At 48.2% G+C, this 27,703-nt stretch overlaps 2 protein-coding genes across 2 annotated transcripts; both read left to right on the plus strand.

Moving 5' to 3' along the window:
- The first annotated feature begins 6,921 nt into the window (after positions 1–6,921).
- Bpifa3 (BPI fold containing family A member 3) lies at positions 6,922–16,161 on the plus strand. The gene is made up of 7 exons (XM_020151318.2): positions 6,922–7,045; positions 10,336–10,486; positions 13,131–13,238; positions 13,708–13,857; positions 14,838–14,922; positions 15,352–15,415; positions 15,910–16,161. The coding sequence occupies exons 1-7, from the start codon at positions 6,922–6,924 to the stop codon at positions 15,942–15,944; spliced, it is 717 nt and encodes a 238-aa protein (XP_020006907.1). The 3' UTR covers positions 15,945–16,161.
- A 4,706-nt stretch (positions 16,162–20,867) lies between these two features.
- Positions 20,868–27,144, plus strand: LOC109674319 (BPI fold-containing family A member 1). Its single transcript, XM_020151314.2, has 9 exons — positions 20,868–20,925; positions 21,867–22,074; positions 22,226–22,385; positions 23,504–23,611; positions 23,926–24,075; positions 25,040–25,112; positions 25,673–25,736; positions 26,098–26,173; positions 27,021–27,144. Exons 2-8 carry the CDS (start codon positions 21,879–21,881, stop codon positions 26,136–26,138), a joined length of 792 nt encoding a protein of 263 aa, XP_020006903.1. The 5' UTR covers positions 20,868–20,925; positions 21,867–21,878; the 3' UTR covers positions 26,139–26,173; positions 27,021–27,144.
- The last annotated feature ends 559 nt before the right edge of the window (positions 27,145–27,703 follow it).

The raw sequence follows: 27,703 nt of genomic DNA on the forward strand, positions 1-27,703 counted from the left end.
GGCCCAGGCAGTTAAGAGATTTATCCAAGGTTACTCAGGAAGACACACGGACATGAAAGTTAAGTGTTGACAAAGTGCTTTACTATGTCATGTCTTTTGAGGGCTTTCCATAAATGAATCCCTACAGGAATTCTCTTAGGTACCCATTACCACTGTCTAGATGGCAAGGACAAGGAACCAATGAGAGCCTTTCTCATTCCAGCCCCCTTCACACTGTTGACCACTGTCCGTGGTGCTGAACCACATCCTGTCCAGACACCCAAACTTTGCCTGTGCCTGAAAAGGTTTTCTCACTGTACTCTGGACTCCGTCTCATCGATTAAGATGGGTCTCCCTTCACCTCAATCCTCTTCACAACACACGGATGCAAAATATCTCCAAATTCCCTATAGCATCTCATCACTCCATTTCATTTCCTTCACAGCACTCACAGCTCTATGAAATTATTAAATTAATAATTCATTAATTATTAATTAATTATATCTTATGAAATTCTTAGTTTGCTTGGTATCACCCATGCACAGCACTGGGCCACAGGTTCAGTATAGCAGTGGGTTTTGTCTGCTTTGTTCACTGCTTGGCACATGGAGATGCTCAACCAAGCCTGTTCACTCACTGAAAAATAAATGCCCCCACCTAGGACCTGCCATCCTCTGCACAAAAGGATGGAAATGCAACTCCCAGATCTGTTCAGAGGACAGATCCTCAATTCCCAGAGGGGGATCCAAATGGGAAATTAAGCTTTGCAACTATTTTCAGCAATCATCAGAATTTAGGATCAGTTAAAGCAAAATGAGCATTTTGAAGGGGTACCAGATAACCGGGGTTTGAACTCAGGGAACTGTGCTTGCTAGGTAGTCAGTCTACCACTGGAGCTACTTCACCAGCCCAAGAGGAAAATCTGTTTTATTTTTGGGAGTACTGGGATTTGAACTCAGGGCTTCACACTTGCTAGGCAGGTACTGTACCACTTGGGCCATACCTCCAGCCTAAATGAGCAATTTTTAAGTAACACCTGAGGGAGAAAATAAAAGGAGGAGTGGGCTCCAAAAGCAGAAAAGTAAAGAAGAGAGAAAGAAAATTAGGTGTCTTTGAGAAAGGCAGTGGGCAAGTGGGCAACAAAGGAGAAACAAAGTTGTGTGAAGAATGAATTGATTGTCAAGCAGCCTGGATACATGTTTTAAGGAGAAGGACTTCTGGGCATTTCCTCTTCCTTCTTGGCTGAAATTGAAGGCAGATGAGGCTCTGAATGGCTGGTCATTATTACTGACCTGCCTTCCTCCTTTCCTCCTGAGAACACTTCTGTTAGGTTAGATCGCAGCTAAATGGGATCTGCTCCTGACCCCTTGTGGCCCAGAGGGTTCACAGTTATTGGCAAGACTTGCAGTCCTTACTCCAGTCTGGTGAAACTTTTAATATTTGCCATAGAGTCTTTAGTGATTCATGTAAACCTAATTAGGAGAGGAAATGTAAGTAGACAAAAAAGACTTGCAAAGCCTGAGATGAAGAACTGTGAGCAAGTTTATCCCAAAACAAGACAGAGCCTACTAGAACCTATTAGAACTAGATGGCCTGGGTTCAAATCCTAGCTCCATGTTTACTAGCTCTATGTCTTTGGACAGGTGACTGCAGGGCCAAGGTTCAGTGTAAGTCTACCCTTTTTATTCTTTCTGTTTCTCCTTGTAATGTCTGTGGTTGGTGGCCAGGGTGGAGGAACAGGATGGTGTGGGGAAGCAGAGTGGGGTATGGGATGGGGAATGAGCAGCAGCCTCTCTGACCTCCCCCCTGCTGGTATGGCTACCTGGCTCCTGTCCCAGCCCCACCCTTCATTCTCCAGCCGAGAGGCTTGGAGGATTGTACTCAAATGTCCCCATGCCTCTGAGAAGGGAAGCTAATAATCCAGCACCAACCACAGAGGGTTGTGGTGAGGACTAAAGCAGTAATTACAAGAAAAGCACTTAGCCTGCCCCAGAGTCCTGTCAACACTCAGTAAACACTGGCTGGTACACTGTGGCCATTTCACCTCAGTGGTCCCCAGCACCGTGTAATAATCCTCCAGGTTCCACCATGGAGACTCTGACCTGATTGCTCAGAGGTGGCCCAGGGATTAGCATTTTTACAAGTCCCATTCCTCCCTCCCAAACACTGCAGTGCCCCCTAGAAATTCCTGCTTTTCAACTTTCCCATTCCCCTCTCCCACTACCCCAGAAGAGGCACCATCAGTATCATTTGTCAACCCCAATATTCCATTGGGAAAGGCGCTCTTCCCCAATCCTCACTATCTTTAGGAAAATTGTCTTTAGGTTAATGTTCCAGTCTCCAGTCCTCTTTGAGAGAGAGAGAGAGAGAGAGAGAGAGAGAGAGAGAGAGTTTTAGGCCATGCATTTAGAACTATCACTGTAGGTTTCTCTCTCTCTCTCTCTCTCTCTCTCTCTCTCTCCTCTCTTTCTCTCTCTCTCCTCTCTCTCTCTCTCTCTCTTTCTCTCCTCTCTCTCTCTCCTCTCTTTCTCTCTCTCTCGCTCTCTCTCTCTCTCACACACACACACACACACACACACACACACACTCTCACTCACCCACACACATCAGCTCTGAGGAATCAGATTCAAGATTCTGTACTTAATGCTTCCCCAGAGTCTGAGACCATCTACCTTTGGCTGGGGACCTGGAGCATTGTGGAGTCCCAGTGTGAGCTGCAGCCCAGACTAGGCAGCTGGGCAGTGTACACATAAATTTTCTTGGCCCCTGCTTCTTCCAGGGGAAGCTCCTGCCTCCTCTTCGCTCTTGACAGACCCTTTCCACAGCCAAAGCCGCTCCCTGGCACACAGGTGCAGACTTCTCGGCCAGTCCCTCCAGCCGTACCATGTTCTTCTGGTCCCCCGTGATCCCCACGCTCCCCTGCTCAGGACTTTTGCCCTTTCACTTGCCTTGCCTGGCATATGCTCATTTCCAAACACAAGCTGGCCTCTATCTCCTCCTCCTGGACTCTGCTCAAAGGTCACCTTCTTTGCAGAATGTCCCTAGCCTTCGTCTACAGGCCTCCCCACTGTGCCCAATCTCTCTGTACTTTTGCTACTTAGTATGATGTGTAGCTCCTTCATCCTTCGTCTTGTTCTGATGCTGTCATATACTCTCCATGGGTGGAAATCAAGGTAACTGTTACTGCCAAACCTGGTGTCTGGCACATAGCTGGCTCACAAAAGGAATAACTGACTGAATAGAAAATTGATTTTATCCAAGTCAAACTGCTTGAAAGCCAGTCAACCAGGAGGGCAAGGATTTTAGCACTGTGTCCATGAGAACCTTAGAATGTCCATGGGATTTCTGACACAGTGGACATTTTTTCACTAGGTGCATTCTTTTTTGAAAAGACAAACCAGTTTTCATCACATTTTCAAAATGCCCTCCAAAAGGTAAAGAAGGTGGTTCTGAGGACAGTTGCTTGAAACGCAGGAGATTGCTGATGTGTGAGGTCCGTTGTTGTCTAGAGCTCCAGGACAGTTACATCTTGGGTGGTTCTAGAGGAGGGCAAAGGACCCCACTAGGATGCCAGCCAGAAGGCCTGGTCAGGCGCTCAGGCAGCTGCTGGATATCTTTGAGTCCCCGTCCCCTCACCTATATGGCACAAGGGTAGAATTGGGATCCTGTGCAGAGCCAGGTGAGCACAGGGACTGAGGCCACCAATAAATATCAGCCCCACTGCCAGCTAGAGGGCAACTTGTGAGTAGCACCGTTCATTCTCCATCCCTATAGCACCAGCTTGTGACACACTGATGGGAGGCCAACTTGCTTTTCCCTTGAGTATTAGAACCAACTCCACCTCCTCAGGGTGGTCTTTTCCCCGACATCCCCCACTGGCCAGGTCTTCCTCCCTGCACCCTCCCACAGCATCCTCACCTTCTTCCCAGCCAGGCTGTGCTTCATCAGCTTCAGGCGTGTTTGAAGACTGACAGTCCTTACATGAGTATGCAGGCTCCGTGAGGACAAGAACCCTACCTGGCCTCTCTCCATGGATCCTCAGTACCGACAGCCATCTTTGTTTGTTGAATGAATGACAGCAGAGCCCACCCTGTGGAGACACACAGCTCCCTCCAGGATCTCTGCTGTCAGACCCACCTCCCTTATAAGTCCCGACTGCCAGAGCTGCCTAAGTTGTCAACTGTCATAGTAGAGATGGCTCCTGTATATGCTGAGTATTTCCTTTGTCCTGGGCACCCTCTCAGGAGTCTCATATTTTGGGTCATTTACTCCACTACTGCCCTGGCTTACAGATGAGGCTTGGGAGATGCCGATAAGGATGAAGCTGCTCATAAGACCCTGATCATGAGCACATTCCTTTCCATCTTCATCCACCTGACATCTGCATTATTGCCCTCTGTCCCATCATCCTGAGCCCCAAGTCTGACAAGAGGCAGAGGCAGGAGTTGAACACTGGTCCTTGGGACTCTGAAACACATGCTCTTAACTGCACGAGGTTCTGCATGCAAATGGCTCTAAATCTGAGCTTTCGCACCAAGTGGGACCCTCTCATCCTTCTATGCCCTTCCAAGTCATGCATCAAGGTCAAAGAGTCTACACCCTCCATGTCCTTATGTCACGAGACTCTGTGGCCCTGAGAATCACAGAGGAGAAGAGACAGGATTGGCAGCATCCCCATTCCTGTGCGAAGACATCCAAGAGCTGTGACAACAGTTTATTCCTCTCAACGGTGCCTTTGCTTCTCCAATTTTCTTGATGAAAATAACAAAATTCTGACTGCTTACATAAGACCAGGAAGACTAGAAAAATGTGCTGGGAAGTAACTGATATTCTACAAACATCCCCGAGGGGAGCGTGAACTCTGAGAAAGAACCTCAAATAGTGGAAAGCCAACACCCAGAACAAAGCTTTCAGTGTGGTCCTCTTATAAAACCGGAGTGCATGGGCCAAGACTGGCCCAGGGCTTCTGGGAAATTTCCAAAGGACATGTTGTCTTCTCTTATCTAAGTGGGACCCTGACCTCCCCCTGCAGTGTGGAGGAAGAGCATGAAGTCCGTGACAAATACCTTTCTCTCAGTACACAGAACAGTATAATTGTTGAACCAAGGTCCCCGGGCCTTGTGGTGGAGTGGATGAAGGAGAGGGGTAGGTGGTGAGAGGGTATAGTGGCTCTGCTGGGCCAGGGGTGGTGGGCTGAGCAGGGAGTTTTTTGCTCTGTGTGCAACAGAAAATCCTGAAGATCTTTGAGCATGACTCAGAGTGTCATGGTCCGAGTTATGACTGCCTGAGCAGCTGCTCAGAAAAGAAGCTGTGGGTGGGCAAAGGAAGAAGCTGGGGAACCACTTAGGACCCTTTGCAATAATTCAGCCCTAGTGATGCTGGCTACAGAGGAGTTTCAGAAGTGGTCAGGTTCTGAAAGTGTGCACATGGGCTGGCGGAGTGGCTCAACTGGTAGAGTGCCTGCCTAGCAAGTGTGAGGCCTTGAGTTCAAGCCCCAGTACTGCCAAAAAACAAAACAAAAAAACCCAAAAAACAAATCTCTTTGGACTGGAGGTGTGGCTCAAGTGGTAGAGTGCCTGCTTTGCAAGTAAGCCCTGAGTTCAAACCCCAGTTCCAACAAAACAAAATGTAAGTATGCACAGAATCTCTTGGCAAATGAGTGGTGAGAAACAAGAAAAGAGAAGTCAAAGGTAACTCCCAAAACTGGAACTGGAACATCCAGGTGGACTGTCATAACATTCCCTGAGATGGTAAGGGCAAGAGATGTGAACTGAATTCTCTCTGCTTGTCCCCCAGCTTCAGGGCTCCAAGGAAAGCTTGATACTTTGACTTCAAGATTCTGTTCCCACCTGTAAATCTTATCTAGAAAAAAATGAGATCCATCCATCCGCCCACTCACATACCCATCCATCCATCCATCCATCCACCCACCCAACCAACCCATCATTTGATCATTTGATTTACTGAATCATTTAACAAGCAGTCGTTAGTACCTACTATGTGGCAAACAAAGGAGCACTGTAGCTATGAGGATTAGACCTGCACACTGCCCTCAAGAAACTCACAATTTGGTGAGGATTCAGAGATCAACCATTGAATAATCATCCATGTCCTCCAAAAGCTCCTATGTTGAAGACTTGATGGCCAGTCCAGCAGTGTTCAGAAGTGGGGACTTTGGGAGGTGATTGGATTGAAAGGTCTTTGACCTCATCAATGGATTAGTCTTTTTGTAGTGCCATCATTACTGGATTTCAGGAAGGGGTTTTATTATAAAATAAGTGAGCTCTCTTTGCTTCCTGGCTGCCATGAAGTAAGCAATTCTCCTGTACCTGCCCTTTGCCATGATGGATGGCCTCACCATAGGCTTAAAAGCAACCAGGCCAAGCAAGCAATCATGGACTGAAACCTCTGAACTAGGAGCCAAAATAAACCTTTTCTCCTTTTAATTTTTTTGTTTCAGGTATTTTGTCACAGTGATACAAAGCTGGCTAACACAGCTATTTTAATTTCTGTCAAGTAAGCATGGTATGAGGACTGAGGTTGGTCTTGCCCTTAAGAAAGCTCTAGTCCAATTGGACAGCATAGGGTTAGCCATTCTCATTCTTTTCTTCATTCATTCACTGAAGAGTCACTAACACGCAGCTTGTGCCAGGGTCATCCTATTGGATGACCCAATAGTGGGCTCTGATGGGCGTCTCCAAGCAACTGAGCCTCTCTCTGGAGCTCTGGCCTCCCCTAAGGCTCCACCTACTGGCCATGTGAGCCAGCCCTGGGAGCCCCTGCCAGAGCCCATTGTACCACCTCCCACAGCATGCTGGGGACAGCTCTGGTGTCACCTGCCTACAGAAAATCATGAGCCCATCCATCCAGGTGGCCACCCTTACAGCCAGCTTCCCAGGCCCTATCTACCATTATTAACACCTGCAGGTCCCAGAACTCAAGATGTTCCCACTCTGGAGGTTCTTCCTCCTTCTCGGATTGCTGGCCTTGCCCTTGGCACTGCACAAGCAGCCTTGGCCTCGCCTGGCCATGGCCTACACAAGCAGCAAATCCATCCTGGCAAGAAGTAAGCTCAGCCCAGTACTTGACCTGCTATCCACAGGGGTTAGGGGGAGGGCACAGCCTGGGCCCCACCACTGATGGCTGAGTGACCTTTTGTCAGGCTTATTTCCTAGTTTTGTTTTGTTTTTTCTGACCTCTTGGACCTTTCTTACAGAAAATTGAGAAGGAGTTAACCATACGCCAATTTGTAGCATGTCATTGCCATGGTGCATCATTGCAGGGTTCCTCTTTTTTATTTTATTATCGTCTTCCTCCCCTCTCCTCACTCCCTTACCCTACAGCCTTGGCAGGCTTAATATACGTGTTTAACTCTGCCTGTATCCTTTACAGAAGGTGCTTTGAGTTATGCAAATGTACTGACATATGTCAGTCACTCTTTCTGGTTTTTACTCTCTTTCCACACTATGCTGTTGACATCCACGTTGCTTTGGCTGGTGCAGAGAAGCCCATAAAGTAACTCCACCTGTGTTTAACTGGCCATTTCCCTGGGGTGGGTGCCCAGGTTGCTTCTAACTTTCCACTATTGTAAACCACACAGAGATGAGCACCCTTGCACAGGTCCTTCTTGGGGTACATGGAAGAACTGCTCTGGAGATAGCCAGGAGGAAGATGGCCAGGCTCTAGAGCAGATGTGGGCTCAATTTAACCAGAACTGCCAGACCCGCTCTAGAACGACTGTGAGTCTACACTCAGTCCGCTGATACAAGAGCATATCGGTTTCCCCATTTCCCCACCACGGGAAGGTGTCCATCTGTATCCATCTGCCATGGCTACCATAACAAGATGCCAGAAACAAAGGGGAAGGGCACTTACACAACAAACACTTGCTTTCTCACAGTTCTAAAGGGAGGGAGTCCAAGTTCAAGGTTCTGGCAGTTTCTGCTGAAGCCTCTCTTGCTGCCTTGAGATGGCCCCCTTCTCCACATATCCTCCCATAGCCTGTCTGAGAGAGCAATCTCTGGTGTCTCTTCCTCTTCTTATAAGATCACCAGTCCTGTCAGATTAGGGCTGACTCTGTGACCTCATATGACCTTGTTTACCATCGTGCAGGCCTTGTCTCCAAATACAGTCACACTAGAGGGAGAAGGAGGCCCAACTCCATGTATAATGTCATCTTTCTAATTTTCCATCAGTCTGCTGTGTAGTTGAATGATGTCTTAGTTTGCCTTTGAGCGCCTCAACATAGTTTTGTTAACTATTTTGACTTCTTTGAATTCTCTCTTCTTATCTTTTGTCACTTTTTCTATTTGCTTTTCTAGTTGTTTTTTTTTTAATCATCTTTGAATTTGAGAAAACATTAGGTGTTCCTATTTGGTGTATATTAAATTGCACATAGTTGTTTCATCATGGCATTTCCACACATGCATAGAATCTCTCACTCCCTCATCCCCTCCTCCTCCTCTCTGCTTCCCCCTTCCACCTCCCTAGTAGTTCCAATTCTACTTCATGACCTTAGGTTTTTTGTTTTGTGTTGTTTTGCTTTCCCAAATGAGAAAAAAAATGTGATGCTTGTCTTTGTGGGACTGACTTGTTTCACTTAACATGATGATCTCCAGTTCCATACATTTTCAGCAAACACCTTAATTTTAATGGCTGAATAATACTCATTTGTATATATACACTGCACTTTATTTATCCACTCATTCATTGATGGGCACCTAGACTAATTCCATAATTTGGCTATTGTGAATGGTGCCATGATAAACACAGGTGTGCAGACATCTCTATAGAAAGCTGACTTTGATTCTTTTGGGTACATGCCCAGAAGCTAGATCATATGATAGCTCTATTTTTAATTTTTTGAGAAATCACCATACTTATTTCCATAGTGTCTGTCTTGATTTACATTCCCATCAGCAGTGAGTAAGAATTCCTTCTCCCCCTGCATCCTCACCTGCATTTGTTTCTACTTGTTTCCTTCACGAGACCCATTCTGAGTGGGATGCACCGGAATCTCAGTGTAATATTGATTTGTATTTCCATGATAGCTATGGATGTTGAACGCTTTTTCATGTATTTATTGGCCATTTGTACTTCTTTTGAGAACTGTCTGTTCAATTCATTTGTGCATTCATTGATTGGATTATTTCTTCTTTTGGTGTTTAATTTTTGAGTTTTTTCATGTATATGGGATAGCTCCCACTCTGCAGGCTGTCTCTTCATTCTGGTAATTGTTTCCTTTGCTGTGCAGAAGTTCTTTAATTTGATACAATCTCATTTGTCAGTTCTTGCTCTTATTTCTTGAGCTATTGGAGTTCTACTCAGAAAGTTCTTGCCTTTACCTCTATCTTGTTTCCCCTATGTTTTCCTCTAGTAGTTTCAGAGTTTCAGATCTTACATTAAGGTCTTTGATCCATTTTGAATTGATTTTTTTCTACAGCATGAAAGACAAGGATCTAGTTTCAGTGTGAATATCATATTTTTCTCCTTAAGCATTATGTCATCTGCAAGCAGTGGCAATTTTATCTTTTCTCTTTTATTTTCTTATGCTCCTTTATATTTCTTGTGCCTTTTTCTTATCTTGCATTATAGCCAAGGCCTTCTATAGGAAAAGAAATGTATCTGTAATTCTCAATTAAACAGGATATTTTCTGTGGGTTTTTGGAATATGCTTTTTATTGCATAAGGCAATTTTGGTTTTTGTTTTGTTCTGCTTTATTGTTTTTTGAGATAGGGACTCAGTATGTAGCCCAGGCTGATCTGGAACTTGCTGTGTTGCCCAGAATAGCTTCAAATTCCAATCCTTCTGTCTCAGCCTGATTTTCCAGGACTGAATCCCATCATAGGCAGGAGGGTCTGGAGCCCAGACAGGCAGGAATTAGCATACTCAAAGCTTTGAAAATTCCTTTCCTTGGGATTTTTAGTCCTTTCTGTTATAAGCTCCACTGGGTCCTGAAATTTACCCCAAGCATGGTGTGGGATGACTTGCATTTATTCTCTACATAGTCAGTCACCTTCTGTCTTCAGCCGACCTTTATTGTGCTCTCCATCCTGCACGTTAGTCCTGCACTCCTGACTCATGCATACAGTGCAGGGCGAGCTTCCACTCAGAGCAGCAATTCGGCACAGCGGTTGTCTGCCAAGCTCTCTGCAGCATTTGCCTTTGTTTCTTGGTCCATCTCCTAAAACGTAATTTCACATATTGAAGAGTGTGGATCTCAGTAGGGGACATGGTGACATGACCAGTCACTCAGCAGGAAGGCAGTGCCCTAGCCTGCATCCCAAGCCACCTACCTCTACCACCCACACCTTGCCACAGCAATGTGCAAGTCACTGTGCCTTTTTCATTTCCAGTCATCGCCCAGGGCCTCCTAAAGCACAAAGCAGAAGACCGAATCCAGAACCTCCACCTTGTGGACAGTCTGAATATCTCAGGGATGGTGGTTCCAGGCATGGTGGGCTGGCTAATTGGTAGCTTGAGCCTCAAGCAGCAGCAAGAGATCAGGTAAGACCCCAAATCCCACCCCTAACCCTGGGGCTCTCCATGGAACTCTGGGTCGAGGGCAAAGCTGGGAAGATGGGATAAAAGGCCTGTGAAACAGGAAGGAAGAGAGACTGAAAGAAGAGAAGGCAGAAGGCTTAGGATGAGAACAGCGGGGCCCAACATGAGAGACCATTTGGGGAGGTGGCAGACCTGGATAATTAACAGTACAGCTCAGGACCAAACCAGTCTGTATTTAAATGCTAGCTCTGCCACCAACATTTGGGGAGATTGTTTGGCTGATCTAGACTCATTTGTAAAATGGGTTTCCAGGGCACACAGGAATAAACATATGGGGTATCAACTGAAGCCAGGCCCACAGACTGGCCCCTGCTGCTTGGTATCTGTGTGCCTCTGAATAAGGCGTTGCAGAGCACTGAGTCCTCACCAGAGAATGGGCAGAGTGACTGTCCCTGCCCAGGAGATGGAGGGAGCTTTTAAAATAATGCAGGGGACCTCTCCGGTGCACATAGTAGACTCGTGGAGCGAGTTTTCTCTCGCTCCTGTTACTACTGAACCTAACTGGGGCTAACTGCAGGTGATGGGAGATGCAGAAAGGACAAAGGATAGTAAGACAGACAAGCAGAAAGCTGGGGTCAGGTGTGCTGGGTGCTCCGATGGAGATCCACAACAACCCCATTGCTTCTTTTCTCTAATAACTCTTTTTTACTTTGCTTCTTTTATCTATTCTTTTTTTTCTCTTTATTGATATACTCATATGTACATACATTGTTTGGGTCATTTCTCCCCCCCTGCCCTGCCCCTCCCTCTTGCTCTATCTTTATTCTTTAAGGCCTACTCCTTTACAATTCTTCTTTAAAACCTTGCTTCTAAAGTCTTCTTTTCTGCTCTTTACAGTCTCTTTCCCTAGACTCACTCTGGCCCATGTTTTCTCTTAGCTTTTCTTTAGCATAATCTCTCTTAAAGTCTCTGCCCTCAGACTTGCAGACAAACAACAGCAGCCGTACCTAAAATCTGCATTAGCGTAACTCTTAAACTCTCAGTCCTCAGACTTGCACTGTCCCCTGTTCTCTTTAATCTCTAGCATGATTCAGCCCACCAGTAGCATTGTTCTTGCAAACAGCCCACCAATCAATCCATCCTCCATCAAAAAACTTCTCGTCCTCCTTCAGCCAGTCTTTTACATCCAGGTGGAGCAGCAGTTCTCTGGGTAAGGGCGTGACATTGTAACAAGAGAAACCTGCCCTTGCTACTTCTCTGAATGTAAACAACTTAGGAAAAGCAGCTGTGCTGCAGCTCACCTTCTTGCTCTCTTCTGAGGCTGGGGCCTTTCCAAACTCAGCCTGTAGATTATTGGGCACAGTTGTGTTTATGCAGGCCTCTCAGAATCTGCTCCCCACAGAATCATAATCCTAGGTAGCTGTGATTTGCCTCACAGACCTGCGCTTGTCCCACTCCCATCCATTACAACTCTGTCCCCTGGGACAGCTGCAGGCACCTCTGCTCCAGGCTGCTCTCCAGAACACTTGCCTCACACTGGAGCTGCCTTCTCACTCTGACTCCAAGCCCTCGTCCCCTCACCTGAATGAGCTATGCCAACAGTCACCAGCAGGGTATTCCTATGGTCTCTGCAGCCACAACCAGCCCCCTTCCTTCATTCCTTTCACAAACATTACAGTTATTCATTGAGCACCTACTGCATACCAGGACTTGGACCAAGAACTGGGAATTCAGCTCCAAACAAAGTCACTGGCTTTTTGGATTTCACATCCTAGTTAGTGAGTAGGCCATAGAAAGTAAATAATTCAGGTGGAGGGACATGGGAGGAACAGAAATTCAGCAAGATGACAGGGAGGGGACTGGTCAGGAGGACCTGTTCAAAGGAGTGGCCCTTGAACAGGAACTTGAATGATGAAAAGAGAGCAAACAACAGAAGGATGTGGGAGAGTCCGCTGGCAGAGGAGTCTGTCAGTGCAAAGGCCCTGAGGTAAAAGAGATTGGTGTGTTTGGAGGAGGGAAAAAGTTCTGTGTGGCTGGCTGAACAGGAGGAAGGTGGTAGGAGATAGGACTGTGGAGGTGGGTGGGGACCAGATGCAGCAGGTCTTGTGGGGTGGGGGGGCATGGTGTACAGTTTAGATTTGATTCCAAGAGCAGTGAGAAACCAGGGGAGAATGGAGACTGTGAGGTCCCCCAGGCTGCCTCATGGAGAACTTGCCTCTGTAGAGAGGCCAAGTTCACATCAGGGAGCCCAGGAAGGAACAGAAGCATCTCAGGAAGAAGTGATGCAACCTAGACCAAGTGAGAGCAACAGGAGTGGACAAACTCAGGATGTAGGGGAGAGACATGGTGAGAAGCCAAAGGCAGCTCCTCTGGTTTGGGCTCCCAGACAGATTGTGGGGCCATCTACCGAGAGGGGAGCCTCAGCCTGAGAGCAGGACTGGGGTCTGGGACTGGATTCTAAGACCAGCCAGCTATGGCTGCACAGATTAACGTGTGTGGCGCTCCTGGGGCACTCCTGCAGCCCATGGTCGGGGACTCCTGTGCCTGCTCAGGCCTCTTTGCAGACAGTCCAGCCTTGTCTCTCCACACCAGACCTTGCCTATTCTGTGGTCCTCACCCTTGAGGGGCCTCTGCTCTCTCCTTGTAGCATCAACATCACCAACGTGCATCTGGACTGTGGTGGGATCCAGATGTCTTGCCATAAGGAGTGGTTCTCAGCAAACATCTCGATTGAATTTGACATTGAATCAAAACTGTGAGTTCTACCAGGCAGCACCTGCCAAGTGCTGTTCTTCTTTGATAGAGATCCGGAAGCTAAGAGCAGATTGGGCTGCCTTGGAAATTTAGATCTTTCTGACCCCAATCTAAATTCAAATCCTAACATCTAAACTCACTTACTAGGTTGCCTTGGGCAAGTCACTTCACCTCTCTGAGCCTTAGTTTCTTCCACTGAAATAGATTTGACAATCATTGGGGGGTGGAGGCATGTCACTTGTTCATTTAGACCTATGTGAGATCATCACCCTAGGTTTGATGAAAGAAAGGGACAGCCACTTTGATAGCCTCCTCACCCTCCATGCTACCTTCCTGTTCTCACTGTCCTGCCACATCTGCTGCCCCAGGACAGAAAGGCACCTAGAGTCGACATACAGGGACAAAGCCCCTTTCTTCTGGCTGCTTCTACCCCCTTCCACTCTTTATCTCTTCCTCTCTCTCACCCCCAGGCCCTTTAATGTGAACACCACCAAGACACATGCGCTCATGGGGCTCGCTGTGGACTTCTGGCTGAAGAAAGACCAGTTTGGCCGGAGGGATCTGGTGATGGGCAGATGCCACATGGAGCCCAGCAGTATGGACACGAGAGCCCTCACTGAGTATGGCCCCTGCTACCCCTCTCCATCAGGTCAAGGCCCCTGCCTGGCATGTCAGCTGCAGCTTCAATTCCCCGCCTCCTCCTGATAAATCCAAAACAAACCTCATCTCTTCCCCAGGACCTGTCTTCCTCTTGTGTCCCCAATGCAGTCATGGCCCTGCTACCCTCTTCTGGCTTTCCCTGCCTCAGACCTCACCTCATTCCATTCTCCACCCCACTGCAGAAGTGACAATGTCACTGCCCACCGCGCCTGCTTCAAAGCCTCCAGAGATTCTCCAACACCCTCAAGATGCAGAGCAGCCTCTGGAATGTCACTCAATCCCCACTTGTCCTCTCCCCTGCCCCGTTCTGCAGGCCCTTACCCTCCAGCCTCTTGGAAGGACCCACACCTCCACAATACATGGTGCATTTTCACACCCCAGTGCCTTTGCACATGCTGATCTGTCTGCCTGGAATGCCCTCCTGACTTCTCTAAAGCATCTCATGAATACATTCATTCACACATTTCCCACGAGTCTCCTGTATGCCAGGCCCCTTGCCTGATGCTAGGGCTGCAAGAGCTTCATGAAGCTCTGTAGACTGAATGACCAACTCAGGCAACCTGAACAGATCAGGAGTCCCTTTAGGGTAAGGTTTGTGCTGTTTCATCTCTGTCATTCCAGAATGCTGAACAGTGAAAACCTCCATGATGTCTTACTCGTCAGATGTTCACTGAATGCCTTGAGTGTGAGACCTCCTCAGGACGGTGTAGGGAAAGAACATGAACTCTGTGCTGCCCTGACACGTTCTTTCTAATAGAATCAGCACTTCCTCACTGTGTGACCTTGGGCAAGTCACAGTTCCCCTTGGACTATGGCTGACAATGCCTCTCAGGGAGGGCCACACGAGGATTAGCATGTAACGTGCACTCAGCACACACCATTTGCCATTAGCACCACGTGGACTGACCTGTCCTATTCAGTTTCCTTCCTCTCTTCCTAGGGCCATCCCATCTAAGATGAAACACTTTCTCTACAACCTCAAGGAGAGCCTAGTGAAAATTCTCCCACACCTGGTAGAAAATCAGGTATGTTTGATAAAAGTATTTGCATCATGGATGTCCTAGAGTTAGCTTCAGGGCGCACACATGGGCAATTTAGCAGAGGATTTCAAACCTCATTCTTTACAACCTGAAAAATCTCAAATGCAGTTTTGTTTTGCCATCAGATTTGTTCTTTTAGGCAAGGGACTTAGTCTCCCTGAGCCTCAGTTTCCCCGTCTGTAGCCTGAGAACTGTTGCAGCTCCTATGTAGCTTTAGTTATTGTGAGGATTCAGGAAAACAAAACATGGACGTGCTGTGTACAGCGCCTAGTCTGTAGCCAGGACTCAGGGTGGAGCCCCTCTTGCCATGGATCCTGCTGAAATTTCAGTGGCATTGATGTCCCCAACCTTGTACTTACCCATGCTCCTCTCCTGGCCCCTCACCTGACCCTTCTGTCTGTACTGGTGGCCCAGGTGTGCCCTCTGATCAGTGAAATCCTCAGGCAGCTGGATGTGAAGCTGTTGAAAGGCCTCATGGGTAAGTGCTGGGTCCATCCAGGGAGAATGGCAAGTGCTGAAAGAAGGGCCTCACTGGCACCCCTGTGAGGCCAGTTGCAGGGCAGCTGCATATGCTACAAGAACAAATTAGAGGGACTGTATTGTAATAACTGTTACGCTTCCCGAGAGTTAGGACAGTAGAGGGGACCTCTGACAAGCAGCCTGGACCCTGCCATGTCATCACCAAACTAAAGGTTCTAGCTCTCCCAAGAGCCCTGCCCAATCTAGAAGGGATCACTGAGTCCACCCCAAACCAAGACCACCCCTGCTCCAGCAAGTAGTAAAAGGCTGCAGTCCCTGCCCTTATGTTGCTCACCACCTTGTGAGCAGAGGACACGAAGTGGATCGTTAGATGCAGTGTGAGTGCTCCAGGCACCAGATCTTGGAGGATGGATGGAAGAGAGTTCCCTTCGGTGTGGACCCTGGGGGTTAGAAGGGTCACCTTGGGAGTGAGGCTGCCCCTTCTCTTTTCAGAACAGGTGTCTGCTCATGAACTTGACCAACTCTGAATCCAGACAAGCCCATGTACCATGCTCCAGGGTCTTCCAACTGCCTGCTGTTGATCAGGAGACTCCACCTGGGGGGACCTTCAGTCTCACTCAGCTTGGGGCTTCAGGAGCCCCTAGAAACTTGACCCCAAGCCATGTGAACATTCTGTCCTCTCCCACAATAAACGAGTTCTGAAGGGTACACCAGGCCCCTGCTGCCTGGGCCTTGAGAACAAATAGCAGCGAAAGCCCTCTTGGCCTGTCTTTTGCAGCCACCATGACTGTTCTTTACTGCTGGGATGGGCTTGAGATGAGGCTTCCCACACCTTCATTTGCTCACCCATATTTATTGAGCACCTACTATGTGTCAAGACTGTTGCTGGGTTCCCAGAAGGTAAAGAAAAGGTGACAGAGCAGAAATGCACACAGACGAGAGCTCAAATTAGATTCAGCCCAAGGATGAACTTCAGGAGGCTACAGACCCTGGGCAGCATGGTGACTGGTGAGTGCCCAGTCTCACCAGCCTCCAGCACAGGGCCAGCACATGAGGTTAGCTCTGCAAAGGTTTGGGGTGAAACCGTGATGAATCCTGGTGCTAGGACTCACTTGCTTTGTTTAGAGTAAAGCACATTACCTCTTGGTCCTTGTCATCTGCAATGTGGGAATAAAAATCTTGTGGGATGGGGAGCCCCAGGAGCCCCAGCACACGCCGGTGGGAGACAAATCAAGTCACCACTCAGGAAACTGACAGTATCAGCTGAAGGTGATCATTTGTGTATCCATGTCACACAGGTTCACTGCAACATGTGCACACAGCAGAAACACACACACGGGCCCCCAACGGACAGGATGCTTATAGCAGCAATGTTCACAGAGCCCCAAAGTAACGGCTCTCTTAAATCACCATCAAAAGGACAGACAGACCAGGTAAAGACCGCGTGGGAAGGTCACCCGCTGGGGTACCCGATAGTAATGAAAATGACCTTCAACTTCACACAGCCTCATTGATGAATCTCATAAACATAGCTATGCGGAAAAAAAAAAAAACAGACACAAAAAAGCACATGTTGCATCTCCCGTTGATACAAAGCTCAAAATAGCAAAGCTGATTTGTGCCACTAGAGGTCAAGGTAATCGCTACCTTAGGCTGAGGCTTAGACACAGGGAAAGCTTCTAGAGAGCTGGTCATAGTCTTCCCCCTCTCCACGCCCCCCCCCCCAGAACTGGAGATTGAATTCAAGGCCTTGGACTTGCTAGGCAAATGCTCTGCTGCTTGAGCCACGCCCCCAGTCCTTTTTACTTTAGTTATTTTTCAGAGAGGATCTCATGCTTTTACACAGGCTGGCCTTGGACCCAATCTTCCCACCTCTGCCTCCCGAGTAGATGGGATTACAGGTGGTATGTACCACCAATGCCCAACCCCACAGTCTGTTTCTGGATCTGGGTGCTGGCTATGGGGAAGGGGGTTCAGCCTGTGAAAACTCTTCAAACTACTCACGTGTGCATTTTTCTTAGGTGTAATATATTTCAACAATTTTAAAATAAATATTTACCACGCAACACACCTGTGAGGAGTACCTGAAATCTGTTTGCATTATACTGACTCCCACCCTCCTCCATCAAGAACTGAGAAATCAGGGGAAATATTAGTATTAACGAGTGTTAATATGAATAGCACACACATAATAAGCACTCAGTACGTGCTGAGCTGACATTCAGCATCTCATCAATGACTCACCGCAACTCCATGAGGTACAAAACTGTCACCCCGTTTTGACCATAAGAATGCTGAGACTCAGAGAGTCACTGTGTAAAGTCACACAGTAAGAAAGTGACCAAGTCCACTGCACTCAAGCAGCCAGCCTTCCCTCCCTCCCTCCAACACCCCCTCCCAGCTCCCCAACACACACACATGGTCTCAGGCGAAAATGATGAAATCTGAGTTCAGCTGAGCTGACATGCTCAAACAAGGAAGTGTCAATAGCTCAGAGATGAGAATGGGGCTGGAGAACTTCTTATCTCCATCTTTCAATTCAAGCTCCCTAATCCGAAATGCTTCACCAAGGATGTGCAATTCGAAACGCCCGTGTTCCTGCCCTTTCCACTTGACAGCCTTGAGCTAATGAGCCAAAGAACAAACATGGGAAGGTTGGGGAGGTGGGGGTGCCCGGTCCCTTGCGGAGGCAGCTTTTGTCTGTGTTCCTCCTGATCCCTCCTGGGCCAGCTCAAGGCATCTTCAGGACATCTCCTCAGGTTTCTCAAATTTTGTTTTCATTTTAGGGTTCACAGAACCATACATTCATCACATTTTTCTCCTGGAAGAGCCTATTGAGCAATAATCCTCTCATGATATTGGGGTTTAAGTAGAAATTCAGAACCTTGGTCCAACCCCTGTCACTCGGTGTCATAGGTACTTTCCATGCCCTTCTGTTACAGGGAACTGACTGATCCAGGTATAGAGCTAGGGGCACATTTGTTGCCCCAAATTGTAACACTCCCACCTCCTCTGTTGGGTTCCTCCCCTAAAAGAGATAACACCACTCCCCTTGAGGAGGAACCCAAGCTCAAAGAGGGCATGCATTGAATAAGTTCTGGACGTTGGTGCAAGTGTCTGCTTAACAGTCTGCTAAGGAGTAGATCCTATGTTAAGTGTTTGTAATGTAATTTTTTTTAATTAAAAAAGAAGAGGAGGACAGGGAGGAGGAGAAAAAGGAGTGACACAGTGGGTAACAAGGCCAAGTCAGGTTTGGAACTCAAGAGCCATGTGACATTGCTGCCCATGAGCGCTCCAGAGAACACAGCAGGTGCTTTCTGCACTGAAGGCTGACATGCAAACTTCCCTTGAAGAGCACTGAGGCTGGACAGCCCCAGATGATGGCCTGATTTCAACTTTTCTAAGCTAAGAAACCTCAGGGAGGTCACTGCCCTTCCCGCACCTCAGTTTCCCCAAAGGTTTGGTGCAGATGGCATAAGTTCTAGGGTCAGATTAAAAGTTATTATATTATTATTCACTCTAAATGCAAACGAGAAGATCAACCTCCAAGGAAAGGGAAGCTTGCCTCAAGCAAACTCTAAGAACAATTATTTCATTGTATTTATTTTATTTTATTATGGTGGTACTGGGGTTTGAACTCAGGGTCTCACTCTTGCTAGGAAAGCACTCTATCACTTGAACCACTCTGCCAGCCCAAAATCATAAATTTTAACAGAATAATTAGCACATAGTTTTAATCCCAGCACTCTGGCAGCTGAGGCAAGAGGATTGCAAGTTCTGCCAGAGCTATACAGGGATTTTTTGTCTCAAAAAAAAATATATATATATATATGCTTATATATAAACATATTTTATTATTTATTTCTATTTTATTTCTATAAATAATGTTTATTTATACATATATTTATATAAATATATACACACATATTTCTCACTCTCTGGAGCCCTCTGAAGTTTGCAAGCCTATCTGAAGACTTCCTCAAACCCAGTCCAACCTGGCCTCACTGACAGAGAGTAGATCTAGCACCCCGTTCCTGAGTTCTGGAGAATCAAAACTGGCGTAGCTCAGAGTCCCTGGACAGGAGCACGCAAGTCTGCCCTTTAAGAATGGATCCAGTCTCTAGGGACCACTAATGAGACCAATGTTCTTAGTTTCTGCAAAAAGAGAATATGAGGAATTTGCCTTTCTGTGCCTGGTTAAGACACTTTTTGAATGGATCCCTTGGCTCACAAAATCCCACCAGTAAAGTTCCAAACACACTGGCTGTCGGTGAGGAGGGAGGAAGAGATGCCACCTGCAATCTCGGAGGGGTTACAATGGAACTGCATTGATGTCACTGGCATGGGCGACTGTTACGGAAATGTTAGAGTGTGTGCTTCCTTCTGCTCTTCTCTGGGTGCTCTGATGCTCCTTGTGCCTTTTAGGAGCAGCAATTTCAGTGGAAGCAGAAAGAAGGCATTTCCATTTCCAAAGCCTGGGGTTTTGACACAACTATAGACACAACAGATGGGGGCTGCCCGGCAGCATGAATGCACCCCGACTGTTATGAAGGCCACATGAAACCACACCCAGGTTCAAATTCATAGGACTGCTCAGCAAAATTAAGTCACTTTTACTCTGTGTTAATTTGATGTGTGTTTTTAAAGCCTGGGTTTGAGAATTGTAGAGCATAGGCCAGAGGACACACAGGCCTCAACTGTGAAGCAAGGTTTCCTGCCCCCAGGGTGAGACAGACCCTGGGTTGGGTTCGGGGAGTGAGAATCCAAGAGAAATTGAAGAGAACACAATTCCAATCTGCCTCAAAATCAGTGAGCACCCCACCATACAGCATCCCCGCCCAGACAGATGAAGCAGGATGGAGAACAGAGGACAGCTGTGCCCACGTCCACACCCAGAGCCAGGAGCGGTGACCCCAAGGAGAGATGGTGAACTGAAAATCCAGGTGGTCTAGGAAGCTAGATTTGAACTGCCCCCCGCAGTCCTACCTGAAGTCCACGGAACTGACGGACTCCCACCTTGAAATTAAGGGTACCCCGAGATGGGGAGGCCAGATGCAGTTGACTCAACATTGTGGGAACAAAACTTTTCCAATTGGAGAGGAAGGAAAGGAGTTACAAGATGAGACTGAGGTCCCTTTCTGGGCTCCCACTGGCTGCCCAGTGCTCTAAACACATGGTTTGTTCCTTCTGGCCACCAGAGCACGGGCCCCCAACCTCAGCCCCATGCATGAAACCATGAGGTCTTAAATGACTTCCCGTCTCAAGTGTTCCTCTGTTTGACTTGTGGACCAAATCACTTAACTGACTCACCTGCTATTGTGATTGGCAATTATTTACTTTGGAGAGGCATGAAAGTCACTACCAGACTGTAGAACTTTGAGTTATCTAGAAACCCATCATCTAATCTCACATTTCCTGATCCCCATGCTATAAAAGAGGTGCCTCCTTGTCAGAAGCAGGAGAGGGGAGAGGAGACCAGGCCAGCCACTGAGACCTTGAGAAGCCCAGGTGAGACCTGCCCCTTCCCACTACTCCCCCACTGCCCTGCATGACAGGAATGCAGGCTCTTTGCCGTGTGTGACAGGGATTCCAGGCTTCTTGCTGTGGGCCGGCTCTGGTAGATGCACTTAGGGTCACTCATTAGCAGGCTTGCCAAAGAAACAGGACTGGACATGGTCAGGGTCAAGGGGATAACCATTCATTCTGCTTTCCGAAGAGACCACCAACACTGATAGAAAAATCTGGGCTGGTGGAGTGGCTCAAGTGGTAAGAGTGCTTGCCTATCAAGTGTGAGGCCCTGAGTTCAAACCCTAGTGCCGTCAAAAAAAAAAAGAAGAGTCAACGTTGATAGAGAAGTGCTGGACACACCCTAAATCGCAATCTCTAAGGCAAGATTTTAACTTGCGATTGCCAGCGTGGGTTAACACAATGTCTGTGGCCATGAGAGCTCTGATATTGTGTGATTGCCAGGGTATCTACAAACCATCCTGGCCTGAACCCAGACCAAAGAACCATCCCCATAGTGCAGATGGTGGCAAAGCAGCTCAGTCTTCAGCCACTTTGTCTGAAGATCAGGAATGAGGAGGATCGGGCCTTTAATTATGTCACCACCTGGAGCTGACAGCCACACAAACAGAGGCCTTACGTCAGACAGGTGTGCTTTCAAATCCCCTTGCCACTGTGTTCTTGTGAGCTCAGAACTTCCCCTGTCACTAGGTCTCTGTGTCCCCACCTACCCAGCACCCATGTCTTAGGATGTGGCAAAGATGAAATTGGTCACCAAGTATAAAGCCTCAGCCCATTGCCTAGCATAGAGAAAAAGCTATTGGTCACCTTCTGGTGGTCTGGTGAAGAGACAAACAACACCCCCACACCCAGGGGTCAGAAGCAGGCAGTTAATAGATTCCTCTGATGTCCCAGTCACAGTGGACTCCTCTTTCTGTCCACAGATACCAAGAGAGATGATATTTCAAATTGGGAGCTTCGTTGTCTTCTGTGGACTGCTGGCACAGACCACAGCCCAGCTTGAAGGCCTGCCCTTGGGCCAGGGCCTACCCTTGCCCCTGGGCCAGGGCCTGCCTTTGCCCCTGGGCCAGGGCCTGCCCTTGATTGGGACTCCAGCCCTGCCCTCCAATCTTGCCGGAAGCTTCACGGGTGGTGAGTCTGTACCAGCCTCTTTCAGATATGTGTGCGCACACATGTGTGTCCAGCCATCCTATAAGAGGAGGGGCAGGGATGTCTGAGAGAGGGTCTGAGGATCTGGAATTGTCAGGATCTGAGCCCCAGGGACCCTTCTACTCATTTGCAGCTCTCAGTAATGGCCTGCTCTCTGGGGGTCTGCTGGGAATTCTGGAAAACCTCCCGCTCTTGGACATCCTCAAGAATGGAGGCAGCAATTCTAGGGGCCTGCTTGGGGGCCTGCTTGGAAAATTGACTTCATCCATCCCTCTCCTGAACAACATCATTGAGTAAGTTTGCCTAAAATACGGCCTGGGTCCCCACCTGCAGTTGAAGTTCTGCCAGCCCAGGCAGCAGCCCCAAAGGAGGGACTAGGGTAGCCTAAGCATGGAGCTGCTGTTACCCATGAGACACCTGACAGCTCGCTGAGCAGGAAGCAACCATGGAAAGCTTGATGCCAGTGAGCTGCCAAAGTCTGGGTTCTGGGTAGGGCTGGATCAAAGCCATTTTCAAGATTCCTACCCTCCCTAGAGCTTGCTCCCTGACCTGGAGACAGAGAGACATGAATTTGACCATGTTTGCTGGATGACCTGAGATCAGGTCAGTCTCTCCAGTCTCTCTTTCTGTGAAATTAGCTCCCATAGAGAAAGATATTGGGAGGACTAGGGAAAGTGTAAACCACCTGGCACTGTGGCTGGCTCACAGAAAGCCTTTTCCACCCTTCCTGCAGTCTCCCTAACTTCCTGATTTTATTTATTTTCGATGGTACTGGGATTTGAACTCAGGGCTTCATACTTGCTAGGCAGGCAATCTACCACTTGAGCCACTCCTCCAGCTCTCCCTGACTTCCTGCTCCTCAATACCTGTGATAAACATTGGGGATTGATGTTCCATTGAAGGCCATGACAGGATGAGGGATTCCTGCCCATAGGTGCCTGTCAGGATTTGCTCCAGTCACCCATACATCATCCATTCATCTGCTGACCAGTCCCTCCATCATCCCTCATCCATCCATCCACCCATCCACCCATCCATCCATCATCCATTCATCCTTTTTTTCATCCATCCGCCCACATGTCCATCTTCCCACCTTCCTGCCAACCCACAAATCAGTCACTTTCTTTGTAAGGCTTTTAGCTGGTGTATACATAAACAACCCACACATAGTCCCTGATGGAATACCTCATAGACTTGAGATGAAGAGAGGGCATGGGTGTCAGGATCTGATACAGGCAGAGGTTAGAAAAGGTGGATATATGGTCCAGAACCCAGGTGGCTCTGGCTTCAAGACTTTTCTGGCTTCCTCATCCCAGGTGGCCAGCTACCATCTGAGATGGGTTAAAGGTAGTTTCTGGGTTTGAGGCTCCAGAAGCTAATGTTTGTCCATCCTATGTGGCTCCCTGGACAGCATCCATATCACTGATCCCCAGCTGCTGGAACTTGGCCTTGTGCAGAGCCCTGATGGTCATCGCCTCTATGTCACCATCCCTCTGGGCTTGAAGCTCAAAGTGAATATGTGAGTAGGCCCTTAGGGGCAGGTGGGAGGACAGCTCACTTAGAGAGACCCTGGTGGCCACAGGCAGACAAAAAGGAGGTGTGGGAGTACAACAGACCTGACCCTCCAGCCTTAGTCCATTTGCTGTTCTGCTGAGTGACTTTAAGTCATGTGGGAAGTTCACTTGAATTCTCTGAGCCCTGGGTTCCCTTACGGGGAGTGAGAGGAGTACAACTGTGAGCAAGATGGAGTGAAGTGAGGATGGCACTCCTGGCAAAGAGAAAAGCTTTGCAATGTGGTGAGGCCGGATGCCAGCAGGGCTGTCTCCTCTGCAGGCCTCTGGTTGGAAGTCTGTTGGAACTGGCTGTGAAGCTGAACATCACTGCAGAGCTCTTAGCCATGAGAGATAATCAGGGGAGGGTCCACCTGGTCCTCGGCGATTGCACCCACTCCCCTGGCAGCCTGAAAATTTTCCTACTCAATGGGTGAGAACAGAGGTCTGGCTTTTCCCAGCAAGAGACAATGGAGTGGGATGATCGATGGATGGATGTATGGATGGATGGATGGATGGATGGATGGAAAGATGGATGGATGGAAAGATGGACAATAGGAGAATGGATAGAAGGGAAGATGGGAGGGTGGATAGGTGGTTTGATAGATGGAAGAATGGATGAGAAATGAATGGTGAGATGGTTACATGGGTAGACAAAAGGATGGATAGATGGATGGATGGATGGATAGATGGGTGGATGGATACATGAATAGATACATGTATGAACAGATGGATAAGTGAACAGATAGGCAGATATTCACTTATACCTTGTTAGGCCAGAATGACCAATTTCATGTTGTATTAGGCATTAAAAAATCTGAGTTTAAGCCCCACCTGTTATATGAGGGCTTCCAGTGTGACCTTGAATAGTGTTTCTCCAATTTGGGTCTCGGCTTACTTATCTGTAATATGGAGCTACAACAAGTTACTGATAGAATCCACCAAGATAATAGGTGTAAAAGTATTTAATCCCAAAATTGGCAAAATACATATGGAACCTAGCTGGGTTGCTGATTTCAGTTACCTGTCATATGGGGAGACTGAGTTGTATATGATAGGCAGGAGTTGCCCACAGGGCTAACATTTACTGAACACATACATCGTGCTTCACAGGTAGCATCTCACTGAATCCTTGTAACAACCGTGTACTAAGCACTGCTCATATGTTGATGATTCTACAGTCTTGTTGAACACCTCCTATGTCCTGGAGCTGTAGGTTTATTCTACTCACCTGTGTATGCACTGCTGTGTAGGACGTAATTCTTTTGACTAGGACCCTTGCTGTTTACCTGCACATGGATGTGAGTGGACAGGCCAAGTTTCAGTTACTGGTCCCTGAAGACTTCTCCAGGTCAACCCTAGGCCTCTGCACCAACCCCATGGCTTTTCTCTTCCAGTGTTGTTCCCCTCCCCATTCAGAGCCTCTTGGACAACCTCACAGGGATCTTGCCTAATCTGGTACAGGGAAAGGTAAGAGAACAGAAGTGGCAGTCCCCTGATCCATAGCTGTTACAGCTTCTCAGCTAAAAAAGAGCCCTGGGGTGAGTTAGCCTGAGAAGTAAATTCCATCCATCAGTCTGTCATTTGCTCTATCTGTCCATAGTCCTTCTTTCCATCCGTCCAAATGTATTGATTGGCTTTGGCTTAGGGCCAGGCCCTGTGCGTCAACACTGCCACTGAAATGAACTGGCCCTGGCCCCGAGGAGTAAACCATCCAGTCCTCTATGACCACAGACAAGCAGTCTTGCAGGCTGTGCTTCAATGCCTCCTATAACAGAAACCCATTCATCCCAGAGCACTCCACAGTCAACTGTGGCTCAGGCAGCAAACTTTACTACCCCCTCCCATGCCTTCAGTGTCCTCTTCTGCCTAATGCATTTGTGTGACTCTTCATCCATGAGATTGCTTAGAGAGAAAAACAATAGAAAATCTCTCCAGAGAATCCACCCCGGGGGGGGGGGGGGGGGCTACTGTCCCCAGGGCCTCCCTGCAGGTGACTCTGCCTAAATCCCCTCTCTGCCCTGGCTCAGGTATGCCCTCTGGTCAATAGGATTCTCAGCCTCTTGGATATCACCCTGGTGCATGATGTTGCTAGTAAGTCCTGCTTCCAAGCCCCCTCTTCCCTCCGCAGGGGCAGCGATTTCCCCAAAGTTTTATCCCTATGCCCCAGAGGACAGCTGAGTCACTCTGGCCTCAACTTTCCCATTTGGGCTTCTTTGTTCTCCTGAATCATCCAGATAATTTTGAGGCAGAGAGCCTGCCTCCTCCTCAGCCTGACATTGAGAACAGTTAGGCTGACTGATGGAAGGAGACCAGGCCCTCTTCCTGCCTGCCTGAGCCCAGCTGGGTCCCCAGAGCTTCCATTCATATCCTCCCCTTCATGAGGAATGCAGGCTCTTCCTGGACTCCTTTACCTCCAGATCCCCACTCTAAGGCTGACTTTTTTATTTTCTAGACATACTGCTTCATGGTCTAGAATTTGTCATCAAGGTGTAGGCCTCCCAGGAGGGGACCCAGCCTCTGCTGAGCTGGTGAGTGTTATTTCCTGTCCCCAGAATTTGGGAACTGACTATTATTCTCCTGAGAGAAGATAGCAGAAATTTTGGGACAGTGACATCTGTGTAGTGATGGAAATATCACTATAATGAAATACCTGAGATAAAGATAAAAGGGTTATTTTGGCTCAAATTTGGAGGCTCCAGCCCATGATCAGTTGGCCTCATTGCTTGGGGGCTATGGTGAGGCAGTACATCACACTAGGAGCACTCACCACATTAACCATGAAGCAACGGAAGAAAGTGGAAGGGGCCAGGGTCCCATGATCCCTCCTAAGGGCACTCTCCAGTGACCTAAAGACCTCCTACTTCTCAAATGCTTCACTTTCCAAACGTCCCACCATGTCCCAACAGCACCACCCTGGAGGCCAAGCCTTTAATAAATCCAAATTATACCAACACACTCCAAAGAGAGAGACAAACACCTACATAGACAAATACAGGGATGCACAGAGAAGTCTACAGAAAAGCTGACAGGGGTGACAGTGGTGCAGAGACATAGGTGCCATGGCAACATAGCTACAAAGAGAAATATACATGATCATGGACGGACACACACACGGACATAATACACATGCATGCACTCTCACACATGTGCACACATATGTAGACTCACCACATGCAAGGCCACATGGGCACAAAAGCATACACCCAAACACGTGCACAGGAGCCCCCTAGCCCCAGACCTGGGCTGCCCTATGGCTGAGATCAGATCCCTAGACCCAGGGTGCCAGCCTCCTCCTGTCCCTCAGAGGGCAGGTTTGCTGATGGCAAATACCGGTAAGAGTCAGTGAACCTCTTAACTGTTCTCTTCTCCCAACAGAACTATTTCTTGCTCCTCAGTCCACTCCCTCCCACCCAGCTGTCCAGGGTTCACAGAAGGTCAACCCGTGTGCAGAAATAACAAGGCTGCCTTCTTCCCAAGAAACCTGCTCCACTCCTTTCCCATCAGACATGAGTAACATCTCACATTCCTCACCAAATAAAATCACTTTTCCTCTGCACTTCCAGCTGTCCTGCTGTTCTTCACCATCACTTGAAGGCTCAGAGGCTGGAAGGAGCCCTGGCCTGGGTGGTCTGGGCCACCACACCAGAGCTTGGATCATACATCATAGACCTGAATAGTCTTGAGCAGCTGGGGAAGGAGGTTCAGGTGTAGAGGAATTTCAGGTGACTGCCCTGCTCTCTTTAGGAAGAGTGCACAAAGGAGGCTGAGAAAGACGTAGTGCTCCAGGCACAGATATCAACACACAAGTTTGTCACACAGAAGTGAAGCAGCAGGTTGAGAGATACTCTGGAAGTAGCCTGGAAAGGTGCAGCAGGGGAGCAGGGGAGCAGGGGTGCAGGGGAGGCTCTATCCGTGTCATGGGCTAGGGAGCTGAGGATAACGAGTAACGCAGGAAGATGAATTGATCCCAGCAGGAAGAACAGGCCTTAGTTATGGCCTCTTGGCTGTGGAAATGCCTGAGAGGCCCTGAAGGACACATTAGGGAAGCTGAAGGACAC

The sequence above is a fragment of the Castor canadensis genome, chromosome 5, assembly GCF_047511655.1.
Source record: "Castor canadensis chromosome 5, mCasCan1.hap1v2, whole genome shotgun sequence".
Taxonomy (NCBI): domain Eukaryota; kingdom Metazoa; phylum Chordata; class Mammalia; order Rodentia; family Castoridae; genus Castor; species Castor canadensis.